This window comes from Rutidosis leptorrhynchoides, chromosome 3 (assembly GCF_046630445.1).
Source record: "Rutidosis leptorrhynchoides isolate AG116_Rl617_1_P2 chromosome 3, CSIRO_AGI_Rlap_v1, whole genome shotgun sequence".
NCBI classification, from domain to species: Eukaryota; Viridiplantae; Streptophyta; class Magnoliopsida; order Asterales; family Asteraceae; genus Rutidosis; species Rutidosis leptorrhynchoides.
The window spans coordinates 412,264,322-412,280,637 of record NC_092335.1 but is presented as its reverse complement, the minus strand read 5'-3'; the positions used below and the strand labels follow the sequence as shown (position 1 = coordinate 412,280,637).

Below are 16,316 nucleotides of genomic sequence, written 5' to 3'. Positions count from 1 at the left end.
TATTTCGAAACAACCATAGACACTCTATATGTGAATGTTGGAGTTGACTATACAGGGTTGAGGATGATTCCAAAATATATATATGGTTTGAGTTGTGATCAATACTGAGACCGGTACACGGGTCACGATACGTATTAATTAATTCGAATATTATATATTAAATTATATATGAATGCATTGGACTATTGGACTATTGGACTGCTAACTTTGGACAATTAAAATAAATTAAAATATTGATTATAACATATGAAACTAAACAATTCTTCGAGTTTGCCACTTGATTTCATTTTAAACCTCATTTATATTTTGACGATTCCAATCTGCGTTCAAATCTTTCATGATTCTTGAAAACACCTCGATTGAGAGGATGAACCGGCCGCACTTCATCTACGGAAGAAAAGATTAATACATATAGTTATGCACTTGAAAAACCCTCGGAAACTGAGTAAACGTTTAACACGTAACTGTGCTAATTCCTCTGGCATTATTATTACCCAAAATAACTTTGTAATTCCCTTTCAAATTAGCCAATTTTGTCACAGCTCCCGCAGAGTAACTTCGACCATTCCTTTGAATAAGTCTTATTATAACTTTGATATATACGATTGGCTTTCCTCATCGTTACCAGAGAACCTTTTATATTCCACCATATAACCATCAGCGTTTAATCATCTAAAAACACAATTCTCCTGAAACCACCTCGGATTTGATAACCGATGATCCAGCTCCGTTAACTTTGAAAATGCAGACGAAGTAGTATGTTGTAGATGGTTTTAATGGCCAAAAGTTGATGATAAAGGAGGAAGTGTTAGGAACGCTCGATAGAAAATTTGGTACTGAAAATTGGATTGAGCACACCATGAAGGAGACCAAGGATAAATACAAGGACTAAACCCTATATTCAAAGAATCCAGGTAATACTGGATCCGCCGAAATCTTTAGAGAATATCTTACTCCGAAGTCATGTTAAAATCTTGCGGAAAATTTTTCTTCATCAACCTTCGAACTTAGAAATTCCAAAATATCATCATAAATATCTTCGATATTTCTGATGATATTTTCATAACTATTCTCATCCGAAAATTTTCTACCTCTTCGTGTTATCTGTATTTCATTAGATTGAAAACTTCTGAAAAATTTAAGTATAAATTATGAATGAATTGTGGAGAAGTGTTGGAAACTGATGCATGGATTAGTATAATATAATGACACTTGGCCAATGTCATTATATTACAGTAAGTCATGTTGAGTTTCTAATGGAATGTGATGATTCACAGTACCATCATCAGGTGCCATGTTATATGACTCTTTCATTCTACTTAATCTCTAAGCATATCACGGGAATATTTCCTTGATATTCCTGTTCTTCCGTGATTCCAACAGTTTGCTAATAAATCGTGCGATTACATTTTCTTTCCGATTAGAAGATTTCTTTAAATTCCTTAAATTCTAAAAATCAACCGTGACTACGACAGAGGTTAAGACGAACCTCTAATCACTTCATTTCACTATTTTGTGATAGCTTCACTCGTACGCTTCGTATGATCGAATCGTTTTATCCATATTAATCAAAAATGATAAAACGCTATTTATCAACTCATATTCGTCATGAAAACATTTTTATTGTCAGCCATAAAGACCTCACTCAAATTTCGGGGACGAAATTTCTTTAACGGGTAGGTACTGTCACGACCCGGAAAATTCCGACTAATTTTAAACGAAACTCTCGATACGATTTAATATTCTTGACACGGTGAGAGAAATCTGTCATGTTGAGTCTCAAAAAAATTTAGAACTGTTTCATATATTCAATTGACATTCAATCATTCTCAACGATTCACGAACCACTATTTGTAAATAGATACATATATATGTAAATATATAAATATATGAGATGTAATATAATAATAGATGATTTGATTGTAAGAATTAAGTTGTAAAATAATAAACGATATAATTAAGTTGTTGTGAATCTGTATATATAAATATATATGTAAGTATATATAAGTAAATTAAAAATGAAAACTAATAAACAAAATATTTAAGTATTAATAAAATGAATAAATATAGATATGATATTACTACCTATATAATTCCTATTAATAACAATTATATGATAATGAATAAATATTAAATATTAAATATATGTTATATATATATATATACATATATGAAACTTGATATGAATAAGTTGTTATACTATTATTATAATTAATATTATTATTATCATAAATAATACTAATATTATTATAACTAATATTATTATTGATATTATTGATGATATTATTATTATCATTATTTTTTTAAATTTATTAAAATCATTAATATCATTATTATTATTATTATTATTATTATTATTATTATTATTATTATTATTATTATTATTATTATTATTATTATTAAAATTATTATTAATATAATTATAACTATATATATTAATTATTAAAATAAATTTTATAAAAATCAAAGAAAGAAAACAGGTTCAGTGTTATGTAACTATCAATCTGTGTTATATTTTGTTTTCATCTCCAATTTGTTATAACATCGTTTTCCATAGTACAAATCTAACTGTATATTATGACTAATTTTCTTTTAATCCTATTCTTGATTGAAAAACATGTCGACAACTATCTTCTTATAAGTTGACAATTCATGAAGTAATGTACTGACTCGATTTCCATTTTATTACTAATATCAACATCAATTACACCAATCAGATACTATTAAATCAGATCAATTTATTAAACAGACAGCTCGAACACCCATAAACATTCACTAACGATCTTCACCCTCCACCCTACACCACCACCTTTTTGCCAGAGACCACCTTAACCGGACCACCACAGACCACCGTCAGCCACCACTCTCTTTTCTCTCTCTACCATTTATCTCTCTATCTCTCTTCATTGTGAAACCACAACCATTTAAACCCACCACTCAAATTACCATCGTGAACAATCACACACCACATACGATTATGATTATGTTTTTCGGTTTCGTTGCAGTGTGATTTTCAGTTTGAATTATTCATAAAAAGATGTTGTAGCTATAACCCGTTTCTATTTCAACTACAACGACCACCTTTCACCACCTCGTTTGAGCCACAACATCATGAACCCATTTAAACCCCACCGCTGTTACGATTTCAGTCTCCTATTTTGGTCGAGCTTCAAACGAGAGTTTTAATGATTTATGAAACAATTGATTCTGTTTCTTCTTCAAACACCTGCTACTGCTATCTTGTTACTGCCGTTCCTTCTGTTTCGGTTATATGCCAATAAGAATAATGATATTGCATAGAAAAGATGGGATGATGATGATATAAAAAGCGAATATTTTATGATGATGGATGATGAGCTGTAAAGATAAAGATAGTGCGTATATTTTTTTTCAGCCGGCTGCTAATCTGAGAAAAATGACTACTTATTAACCTGCCATATTTCGTTTCTTTTTCTTTTCTAATTGGGCTATTAATTTCTAACGAATTATAAATCAAATCATTATGGGCTGCAAAGAAAAATAGAAGTGGGCTTTTGATATCACTTGAGCTGAAGCCCAATACCCACATGAGTTCAATCTGTTGCATACCGACTTGCTACTGCTGCTTGATATATTTTTACGATGATAAGATGATGATGAATGAACTGTGATAAGTCGATAATGAATGATATTGTTAATGGCCGAGATAATTAAGATAATGATGATGATATGCAGTATTGATCATAATATGCAAATGTTATGATCATGATGATTATGATATTATGAAGTTTATAATTAAGTTAATAAAGAAAGAAGAAATAGAAACAGATTGAGACGAGAATAAATGAAGTTAAGTTGGGTACTCAGTCAGAGAAACGAGATTAGAGGGAGGGTTAAGAGTGTTAAGGTGCGAACGGGAGGTCGAGGGTTCAAGCCCGGGCGATGGCATCTATTCTTTTTAACATCCTATTCTAGTGAGGTAGTTTTCTAATTATAATAATAATAATAATAATTATTATTATTACTATTATTATTATTATTGTTATTATTAATTATCATTATGATTATTATTTTTATTGTTATTATTAATAATTGTTATTAATATAAGTATTATTATTAATATCATTATTAATATCATTATTAAAAAAATCATTATTATTATAGTTATTATAATCATTATTATTACTACTATTATTAATATTATTTTTATCAAAATTTATAAAATTATCATTTAGATTATTATTAGTATTATTAATATTAATATACCAAATAAAGATTTTCTATATAAAAATATATTATTTACATAAAACATATCTATATTAATATGATTGTAATAAATATTAATTAACTATTTAATGTATATAAAAATAAATATAGTTAATTTAGTTATTGATGAAACGTACAAGTTACTAAAATAACAATTAATAATAATACCTAAAATTTGTTCGATTACAAATATATGTGTTAATATACATTAATGATATAGGTTCGTGAATCCGAGGCCAACCATATACTTGTTCAATGTCGTTCTATGTATTTTTACTACAAAATACAGTATGGTGAGTTTCATTTGCTCCCTTTTATATATATTTTTGGGACTGAGAATACATGCGCTGTTTTTATAAATGTTTTATGAAATAGGCACAAGTACTAAAACTAATTCTACGTGGGTTTAAACCAGAAATATACCCTTAGCTTGGTAACATTAAACTACTTGTCTATGTACGATAGGCGCGAATCCTAAAGATAGATCTATTGGGTCTGACAAACCCCATCCTGACTATGGGATGCTTTAGTACTTCGAGGTTATTTTAAACACACCTGATCTGGTGTACTTCAGAGGGTAAAACATGAACGTTAAGGCTTGTTACCGGGTGCCTACAACTTATAGAATACTTTTGTACACATGCGAGTGTACAGATATTTATAAACAGAAATCTTGTGGTCTATTAAAATATTGAAATGATTGTTATGATAAACCTATGAACTCACCAACCTTTTGGTTGACACTTTTAAGCATGTTTATTCTCAGGTACAAATTAAGTCTTCAGCTGTGCATTTGCTCATTTTAAGGACATTACTTGGAGTCGATCATTGCAATGGGATCAAATGTTGATGATTTCGTCCAGGGGATAAGGACGGGTTCTGACAGATATGCTAACTTAATGATTTAAAACCAGAAAACACGAAAAACACCGTAAAACCGGATATACGCCGTCGTAGTAACACCGCGGGCTGTTTTGGGTTAGTTAATTAAAAACTATGATAAACTTTGATTTAAAAGTTTTTCTTCTGGGAAAATGATTTTTCTTATGAACATGAAACTATATCCAAAAATCATGGTTAAACTCAAAGTGGAAGTATGTTTTCCAAAATGGTCATCTAGACGTCGTTCTTTCGACTGAAATGACTACCTTTACAAAAATGACTTGTAACTTATTTTTCCGACTATACACCTATACTTTTTATGTTTATATTCATAAAATAGATTTCAATATGAAACCATAGCAATTTGATTCACTCAAATCGGATTTAAAACGAAGAAGTTATGGGTAAAACAAGATTGGATATTTTTTGATTGTTGTAGCTACGGGAAATATTGTAACAATTCTATACAAATCATATCCTAGCTAACTTATATTGTATTATACATGTATTCTAATGTAATCTTGGGATACCATAGACACGTATGCAAATGTTTTGACATATCATATCGACCCATGTATATATATTATTTGGAACAACCATAGACACTCTATATGCAGTAATGTTGGAGTTAGCTATACATGGTTGAGGTTGATTCCAAAAATATATATACTTTGAGTTGTGATATAGCCTGAGACGTGTATACCCTGGGTCGTGGATTGATTCAAGATAATATATATCGATTTATTTCTGTACATCTAATTGTGGACAACTAGTTGTAGGTTACTAACGAGGACAGCTGACTTAATAAACTTAAAACATTAAAACGTAATAAAAATGGTGTAAATATATTTTGAACATACTTTGATATATATGTACATATTTGTTATAGGTTCGTGAATCGACCAGTGGCCAAGTCTTACTTCCCGACGAAGTAAAAATCTGTGAAAGTGAGTTATAGTCCCACTTTTAAAATCTAATATTTTGGGATGAGAATACATGCAGTTTTATAAATGTTTTATGAAATAGACACAAGTAAATGAAACTACATTATATGGATGAATGATCGAAGCCGAATATGCCCCTTTTGCTTGGTAGCCTAAGAATTAGTAAACCGATCTACTAATTGACGCGAATCCTAAAGATAGATCTATTGGGCCTAAAGAAGCCCATCCAAAGTACCAGATGCTTTAGTACTTCGAATTCGTTTATATCATGTCCGAAGGATTTCCCGGATGATAGGGGATATTCTTATATGCATCTTGTTAATGTCGGTTACCAGGTGTTCACCATATGAATGAATTTTATCTCTATGTATGGGATGTATATTGAAATATGAAATCTTGTGGTCTATTATTATGATTTGATAATATATAGGTTAAACCTATAACTCACCAACATTTTTGTTGACGTTTTAAGCATGTTTATTCTCAGGTGATTATTAAGAGCTTCTGCTGTTGCATACTAAAATAAGGACAAGATTTGGAGTCCATGCTTGTATGATATTATATAAAAACTGCATTCAAGAAACTTATTTTTGATGTAATATATTCTTATTGTAAACCATTATGTAATGGTCATGTGTAAACGGTATATTTTAGATTATTATTATGTGATAATCTACGTAATGCTTTTTAAACATTTATCGATAAAATAAAGGTTATGGTTGTTTTAAAAATGAATGCAGTCTTTGAAAAACGTCTCATATAGAGGTCAAAACCTCGCAACGAAATCAATTAATATGGAACGTTTATAATCAATATGAACGGGACATTTCAGTTGGTATCCGAGCGTTGGTCTTAGAGAACCAGAAAATTGCATTAGTGTGTCTTACCGAGTTTGTTAGGATGCATTAGTGAGTCTGGACTTCGACCGTGTTTTTCTTCAAAAACGATTGCTTAACATTTTTTTGTTGGAAACTATATATTATTAACATGTAAATATTATGTGATATATTAATCTCTTAACGTGTTTGATAATGTGTGATAGATGTCTACCTCTAGTACAAATCCCATTGATTCACCTAATAATAATGAAGAGTCGAATATATTTTGGAAAGATTCACAAATTCCCAAAGAGGAACCGGAAGAGGAAGAACCGGAAGAGGAGGAATCGGAAGAAGAGGAACCAGAAGAGGAGGAATCGAAAGAGGAGGAACCAGAAGAAGAAGAGGTTCCGGAGGAAGAAATATTGATACCTATAGTAAATCGATTAAATAAAAGAAAATCCTCAACCAACGGACCAAAGTTAATAATGGTCAATGGTGTTTCTGCCGAGGAAGCAAAATATTGGGAAGATTACCAATTTTCTGATGAATCGGATCCCGATGAGGATTCCGATGATGTTATAGAAATTACCTCGACCCAATTTAATAAAGCGAAAGAAAATAATAAGGGAAAAGGTATAAAAATAGAGAAATCCGATTCCAAACCCGATGAACTTTATATGTATCGGCAACATCCGTATTTCCTAAAATGTAACAATGACCCAGGAACCTCTAAACCACCAGGTTTTTCTAAACCATTATGGAAAATGACGGCTCGTATTAGAGGAACACCATATATTCCTAGAAAATTAGGAAAACGAACCAAGTCCGAAGAAGAAGAAACCGGTGATTCAGATTAGAGGGTTGTAATCATGTTGTGTATTATATGTATTGTAGTGTGCTTGTACTTTTATGTTCTATGTAAAAATTGCTTGTATTGTTTGTTATTACGAATCTAATCCTTGTCTATTTTACAGTATAAAAACAAAATGGACGTTAAGGGTAGACAACCGAATATTTTAGAAGACCTACCAGAGGATATGATTGAGGAAATCTTGTCTAGAGTCGGTCAGAATTCATCAGCACATTTAGTTATGGCGAAATTAACTTGTCAAACATTTGAAAGACTTTCCAGAAATGCCTTAGTTTATAAAAGGTTTTCCTTTAATAGGTGGGGTATATCACATTGGGGAGACCGTAAGTTATGCCGTGTTTTCTTTAAAGCATTAAATGCGGGAAACCCAAATGCAATTTTACGCTACGGGTTAAGAACCTATTTTGACTCAACATATCCCAACATAGGATTTCGTGAATTAGAAAGAGCTTCTAACATGCAACATAAAGAAGCATGTTATGCTTACGGGTTAGTGATGTTCGCTTCTTACCAAAGTGAGAAAAAGAACATCGGATTGCAACTTTTAAATAAAACCTTCCCACAAGTGACGGATTCAGTAGTTGGGGTGAGAAACAAGGTTTTTAGATTATTACGGGGCTGTTGGACATTACGAAACCCTCGTCCTTTTGACGACATTACAACATGCTGCCTAGCCAATGGTCATAACGGTTATTTTCCACAAGACCGAGGATGGGAAGTCGTCTTAGTAAAACCAGAATGCATGACTTGTTTCTAGACTTATGAATTACGTGTCTTTATTTCCTTTGCTGAACAACTTGCGTATTAACTAGATTCATCTTCAAAACTGTCCTGTATCATAGTGTACTATATTTCATGTTATATGTAATATAGCGAAGTTGTAAGTTTGAAGAATATTTGTATGTGATATATTATTATAATCAGTTTTTCATATGGAATTGTATATTAGCTACTAAGTATGAACTTAACGGGTAGGTAGTACCCGAATTTAAACTTATAAAACGCTAATATGAAGAAAAAGCTTTTATAAATGAGTTCATATTATGCTACGAAATACTATTGACTACTCTTAATATTCTGTATGATTAACTCGATTCAGTTGGATATTTTGAAGGAAATGGCACTGACTACTCGAAACACAATGAATATGAGCGAAGAAGAATTTCGTACCTTTCTTGCTGCAAACATAGCTGCAGTACAGGCTGCGCTACATACCAACAATAACTCTAAATCTAGCAATGCAGCTAACGGCACAAGAAATCATGTAGGATGCTCTTACAAAGAATTCACTGCCTGCAAACCTTTAGAATTTGATGGAACCGAAGGACCAATTGGATTAAAACGGTGGACCGAGAAAGTCGAATCAGTGTTTGCCATAAGTAAGTGTACTGAAGAGGACAAAGTTAAGTACGCTACGCATACCTTCGCAGGTACTGCGTTAATGTGGTGGAACACCTATCTTGAACAGGTAGGACAAAATGCTGCTTACGCATTACCGTGGTCGGCATTCAAGCAAGTGATGAACGAGCAGTACCGTCCTAGAAACGAAGTCAATAAACTCAAGGCATAACTTAGAGAGTTACGAACACAAGGGTTCGACATTACCACATATGAACGACGATTCATAGAGTTGTGCCTATTGTGTCCGGGAGCATTCGAAGATGAAGAAGAGAATATCGACGCGTTTATAAAAGGGTTACCAGTAAGGATTCATGAAGATGTGAGTTCACACGAGCCTGCTTCTATACAGAAGGCAAGTCGAATGGCTCATAAACTCATAAATCAGATTGAGGGAAGAATTAAAGAGCAGGCGGCCGAAGAAGCCAACACGAAACAACTCAAGAGGAAGTGAGAGGAAAACGGTGACAAGAGTCACCAGTACAACAACAACAACAACAATTACAACCACAATCGCAATAACTATCCCAACAACCGCAACAACAATCGCAACAATAACCGCAATCCTAACAATAACTACAACAAACATCCCAATAACAACAACTACAACAACCATTTCAATAACAATAACAATCCCAACAATAACCTCAATAACAACAACGGCAACAAAAACCAAAAACAGCCATGTCATAGGTGTGAAGAAAATCATCAGGGGTTTCGCACGAAATTTTGCAACAGGTGTAATAGAAATGGTCATAGCGCGACAAAGTGTGAGGTCTATGGACCAAAGTTTAACAGAACTAAAGGAACAAATAATGTCGGAACAAGTAATGCCGAAACGAATAGTGTCGGAGCAAGTAATACCAACGCCGTTTGTTATAAATGTGGAAAACCATGCCACATTATTAGAAATTGCCCGAATCAGGGGAATACTAATGGGCAGGGCCGTGGAAGAGTTTTCAATATTAATGCGGCAGAAGCACAGGAAGACCCGGAGCTTGTTACGAGTACGTTTCTTATTGATGATAAATCTGCTTATGTTTTATTTGATTCGGGTGCGGATAGAAGCTATATGAGTAGAGAATTTTGTGCTAAATTAAGTTGCCCATTGACGCCTTTGGATAGTAAATTTTTACTCGAATTAGCAAACATTAAATTAATTTCAGCAGATAATATATGTCGGGAGAGAGAAATTAAACTGAGGGATGAAACGTTTAAAATTGATTTAATACCAGTCGAGTTAGGGAGTTTTGATGTAATAATTGGCATGGACTGGTTGAAAAAGGTGAGAGCAGAGGTCGTTTGTTACAAAAATGCGATTCGCATTATGCGTGATAAAGGAAAACCCTTAATGGTGCATGGAGAAAAGACCAACGCGAAGTTAAATCTTATTAGTAGTTTGAAGGCGCAAAAACTAATTAGAAAAGGTTATTACGTCATTCTAGCACACATCGAGGAAGTTAAACCTGAAGAAAAGAACATCAGTGATGTTCCCGTCGCAAAAGAATTTCCCGATGTATTTCCAAAAGAATTACCGGGATTACCCCCACATCGATTCGTTAAATTTCAAATAGACCTTGTACCAGGAGCTGCACCAATAGATCGTGCTCCATACAGACTTGCACCCAGCTAAATGAAAGAATTACAAAGTCAGTTACAGGAACTTTTAGAGCGTGGTTTCATTTGACCAAGCACATCACCGTGGGGAGCTCCTGTTTTGTTTGTCAAGAAGAAGGATGGTACATTTAGGTTGTGTATCGACTACCGAGAGTTGAACAAACTTACCATCAAGAACCGCTACCCACTACCGAGAATCGACGACTTATTTAATCAACTACAAGGCTCGTCTGTTTATTCGAAGATCGATTTATGTTCTGGATATCATCAAATGCGGGTGAAGGAGGATGATATTCCAAAGACTGCTTTTAGGACGCGTTACGGTCATTACGAGTTTATGGTTATGCCGTTTGGATTGACTAACACACCATATGTGTTCATGGACCTCATGAACCGAGTGTGTGGGCTATATCTTGACAAGTTTGTCATTGTTTTCATCGATGACATACTTATTTACTCGAAAAATGATCAAGAGCACGAAGAACATTTGAGAAAAGTGCTAGAGTTGCTGAGAAAAGAAAAACTGTACGCTAAGTTTTCAAAGTGTGCATTTTGGTTGGAAGAAGTTCAATTCCTCAGTCACATAGTGAACAAAGAAGGTATTCAGGTGGATCCAGCAAAGATTGAAACTGTTGAAAAGTGGGAAACCCCGAAAACTCCGAAACACATACGTCAGTTTTTAGGACTAGCTGGTTACTACAGAAGGTTCATCCAAGATTTTTCCAGAATAGCAAAACCCTTGACTGCATTAACGCATAAACGGAGGAAATTTGAATGGAAGGATGAATAAGAAAAAGCGTTTCAATTGTTGAAGAAAAAGTTAACTACGTCACCTATATTGTCATTACCTGAAGGGAATGATGATTTTGTGATATATTGTGACGCCTCAAAGCAAGGTCTCAGTTGTGTATTAATGCAACGAACGAAAGTAATTGCTTATGCGTCTAGACAATTGAAGATTCACGAGCAGAATTATACGACGCATGATTTGGAATTAGGCACGGTTGTTTTTGCATTAAAGACTTGGAGGCACTACTTATATGGGGTCAAAAGTATTATATATACCGACCACAAAAGTCTTCAACACATATTTAATCAGAAACAACTGAACATGAGGCAGCGCAGATGGATTGAATTATTGAATGATTACGACTTTGAGATTCATTATCACCCGGGGAAGGCAAATGTGGTAGCCGACGCCTTGAGCAGAAAGGACAGAGAACCTATTCGAGTAAAAGCTATGAATATAATGATTCACACTATCCTTACTACTCAAATAAAGGTGGCGCAACAAGGAGTTTTAAAAGAGGGAAATTTAAAGGATGAAATACCCAAAGGATCGGAGAAGCATCTTAATATTCAAGAAGACGGAACCCGGTATAGGGCTGAAAGGATCTGGGTACCAAAATTTGGAGATATGAGAGAAATGGTACTTAGAGAAGCTCATAAAACCAGATATTCAATACATCCTGGAACGGGGAAGATGTACAAGGATCTCAAGAAACATTTCTTATTATCATTATCAATTTTTTTATCTTTAAATTCTTCGTTCTTTTTGTTAATCAAGAAAAACACGTTATTGTTCTCTGGTTGTTACAAGTCTTAAACAAACATTAATTTGAATTTAGGATTTGTTATGAGTCGAATTGTTTGAACTCACGAGGAAGAAGAGGATTACATAATACGGGGTAAATATATTTCTGTAATGGTATTATTCAGAAAAACTGAATCAGGCGAATGGTTAAGGGGTTGTCGGTTTAACGAGAGGTCTCGGGTTCGATCCTCACCGGGTGCATTCTTTTTATTAGAGGCTTTTAAAGGTAGTCTTTCTTTTAAAAATTATTATTATTATTATTATTATTATTATTATTATTATTATTATTATTATTATTATTATTATTATTATTATTATTATTATTATTATTATTATTATTATTATTATTATCATTTATATTATGATTATGATTGATATTATTGTTATGTTACTAGTATTGTTGGTAATTGTTATTATTACTACAAGTATTATTATTACTATCATTATTATTATTATTATCATTATGATTATGATTATTATTAGGATTATTAATATTTTTGTGATTAATATTATTATTAATATAGTTATTATTATTATCATTGTTATAAGTATTATAACTAATATTATGAATATAAGTATTACTAGTGTAGTATTATTATTATTACTAATGAAAATAATACAATTCATTATTGTAAATATTAATATTAGTATTACTAATAATATGATTAGTAAAATTTCTAATAAAACCATCATATTTATCAAAATCACTACCATTATTAAGAATATTGTTTTTATGAAAACTAACATTTTATCCTACCATTTTTATATCAAAATTATCATCTTTATTGAACTTATTATTATCACTATTATTATTATTATTATTATTATTATTATTATTATTATTATTATTATTATTATTATTATTATTATTATTATTAATATTATTATTATTATTATTATTATTATTATTATTATTATTAGTATTATAACTATTAATATCCTTATTCTAGTGTCATTATCATAAATATTTTGCAAACAGAAGAAATTTATATAAGAATATATAAGTATACCGATATTACATAATATTACTTTTAACTAATATAATAACATTTATATTGATATAACATCAATTAAATTATATATGAAATAAATATTATAAGATATTATAAGTATTAATAGATCATATATATAAATACTAATCTTAATACATAACTAAATATATATAAGTTTATTCGATTACAATTATGTTTTAATAGATATACAAATGATATAGGTTCGTGAATCCAAGGCCAACCCTGCATTGTTCATTGTCGTCATATGTATTTTTACTATAAAATACATGATTGTGAGTTTATTTGATTCCATTTTACTCTTTACATTTTTGGGACTGAGAATACATGCGCTACTTTTATAACTGCTTTATTAAATGCTTTTGAAATACATTTTGAACTGCGAATACATGAAATGCTTTTATAAATATTTGACGAGATAGACCCAAGCAAAACATTCCTCGAATGAATTATGTGGACGTGATAATTGCCACCATTGAATTATGTGGACGTGATAATTGCCACAATTGATATGAATATTTTCTCCCCTGATTATTATTGCTTGGTAACCTAAGAATTAGGGAACATCACTAATTTTGAGAATTAGTGCACGCCTAATTGACGCGAATCCTAAAGGTAGCTACCGGGTTTAACACCCCAACCTAGAATGTTCACTAGAGGGAAGGGCTAGTGGGCGTGGTGTTTAGTACTTCGAAGTTTATATGATTATTATACAGACGAGATATTCTGTTTTGGGGATATTATTATGCGCATTATATGTTAAGGTCGGTTACCAAGCCAAGCTATGAAAGCAATGAAAAGTGAATGTTATGTATCGAGAGAATGATTTTATACGCAGGTTATGTGTATGTTATTTTTTGTGCACGAGATATGTGTACGGTTACTAAGATTTATGAAATATGATTTCGTACACGAGAAAGGTGTACTGTATTTAAAAGATATCGCATGTACATTACAGGTGGATATAGGATTCGGGCCCATTTGTACCATGCAGCATTTAAATCTTGTGGTCTATCAAAATGATGAATTTTATTGTTTTATGATAAACGTATGAACTCACCAACCTTTTGGTTGACACTTGAAAGCATGTTTATTCTCAGATATGAAAGGAATCTTCCGCTGTGCATTTGCTCATTTTAGAGATATTACTTGGAGTCGTTCATGACATATTTCAAAAGATGTTGCATTCGAGTCATTGAGTTCATCAAGATTATTACTAAGTCAATTATAGTTGGATATATTATGAAATGGTATGCATGCCGTCAACTTTCGATGTAATGAAAGTTTTTCTTTTAAAAACGAATGCAATGTTTGTAAAATGTATCATATAGATGTCAAGTACCTTCCGATGTAAACAAAGGTAATGTATTCGTCCAGATGGATTAGGACGGGTCATGAAAGATATTTATGATGATATTTTGAAATTAAGTTCGATGGTTGATGAAGAAAGATTTTCCGCAAGATTTTAACATGAGTACGGAGAAAGATATTCGTTGAAGGTTTCATCGGATTCAGAATTACCTGGTTTCTTTGAATATATGGTATGGTCTTTGTATTTGGCCTTGGTCCCCTTTATGGTTTGCTCAATCTGTTTTTCAGTACCAAATTTTCTATCGAGCGTTCCTAACACTCCCCTCTTTATCATCAAAATTTTGGCCGTTTAGACCATCTACAATTTTTCTGTTTCCTCTGCATTTAATGCTACGATATTTGAATCATCGGTTATCAATCCGAGGTGGTTTCAGGAGAATTGTGTTTTTAGATGATTAAACGCTGATGGTACTATGGTGGAATATAAAAGGTTCCCCGGTAACAATAAAAGAGTACGCATATATATCAAGGTTATAATAAGGCTAATCCGAATGAAAGTCGAAGTTGATTTGTTGGAGCTGTGAAAAAATTGGCTAATTTGGAAAGGGATTGCAAGGCTATTTTCGGTAATAACAACGCTAAAGGAATTAGCACAGCTACGTGTTAAACGTTTACTCAGTTTTCGAGAGTTTTTCAGGTGCATAATTATATGCATAAATCTTTTCTTCTGTAGATGAAGTGCGGTTGGTTCATCCTCTCGATTGAGGTGTTTTCAAGAATCATGAATGGTTTGAACGGAGATAGTAATCGTCAAGATACAAATGAGGTTTAAGATGAAATCAAGTGGCAAACTTGAAGAAATGTTTAGTTTCATATATTATAATCAATATTTTAATTCATTTCAATTGTCCAATGTTATTAGTTCACAGTCGATAGTCCACAGTAACAGTCCAATAATTCATATATAGTTTAATATATAATATTCGAATTAATTAATACGTATCGTGACCCGTGTACATGTCTCAGACTCGATCACAACTCAAAGTATATATATTATTGTAGAATCAACCTCAACCCTGTATAGCTAACTCGGTCATTACTGCATATAGAGTGTCTATGGTTATTCCAAATAATATATATAGATGCGTCGATATGATATGTCAAAACTTTGTATACGTGTCCCGATATTTAAAATGCGTAAAATAAATAACAGAAATTAAATGACGATAAATAAAATTGCGAGAATTTAAATTGCGATAATTAAATTGCGATAAATAAATTGCGATAAATAAAATGTGATACGGAATTAACAGTTAGCTAGGAACAGTTAGCTAGGAATAGTTAGCGTGGATTCTTAACAAAATTTCTCATAATTAATTTGTTTGTTTCTAACAAATTTTATTTTGTCCAATGTTTTCTTTATTATGCCACTTGTTGGATTCTGATAGGTCAAAATCTAAATATGAAATTGAATGAAAATGGTTATTCTGCGGTGAACAGATACGTATATCGGTGGTTGTAAGTAGGATAGTAAATGACTGTTGAATCAGCTTCGACGAATGTACAGTGTAACTTATTAAGGTGAAATCTAAATATTCCTCGGGTATTACCTACCCGTTAAAA

General features: G+C 32.1%; 1 protein-coding gene across 1 annotated transcript in view; it reads left to right on the top strand.

Annotated features, from left to right (window-relative positions):
• Positions 1-3,823: 3,823 nt before the first annotated feature.
• LOC139901400 (uncharacterized) overlaps positions 3,824-16,316 on the top strand; it is a 68,773-nt gene continuing 56,280 nt past the window's right edge. The window contains exon 1 of the mRNA XM_071884120.1: positions 3,824-3,958. Coding sequence (XP_071740221.1) covers positions 3,824-3,958 — 135 coding nt within the window. The remainder of the gene's footprint in view (positions 3,959-16,316) is intronic.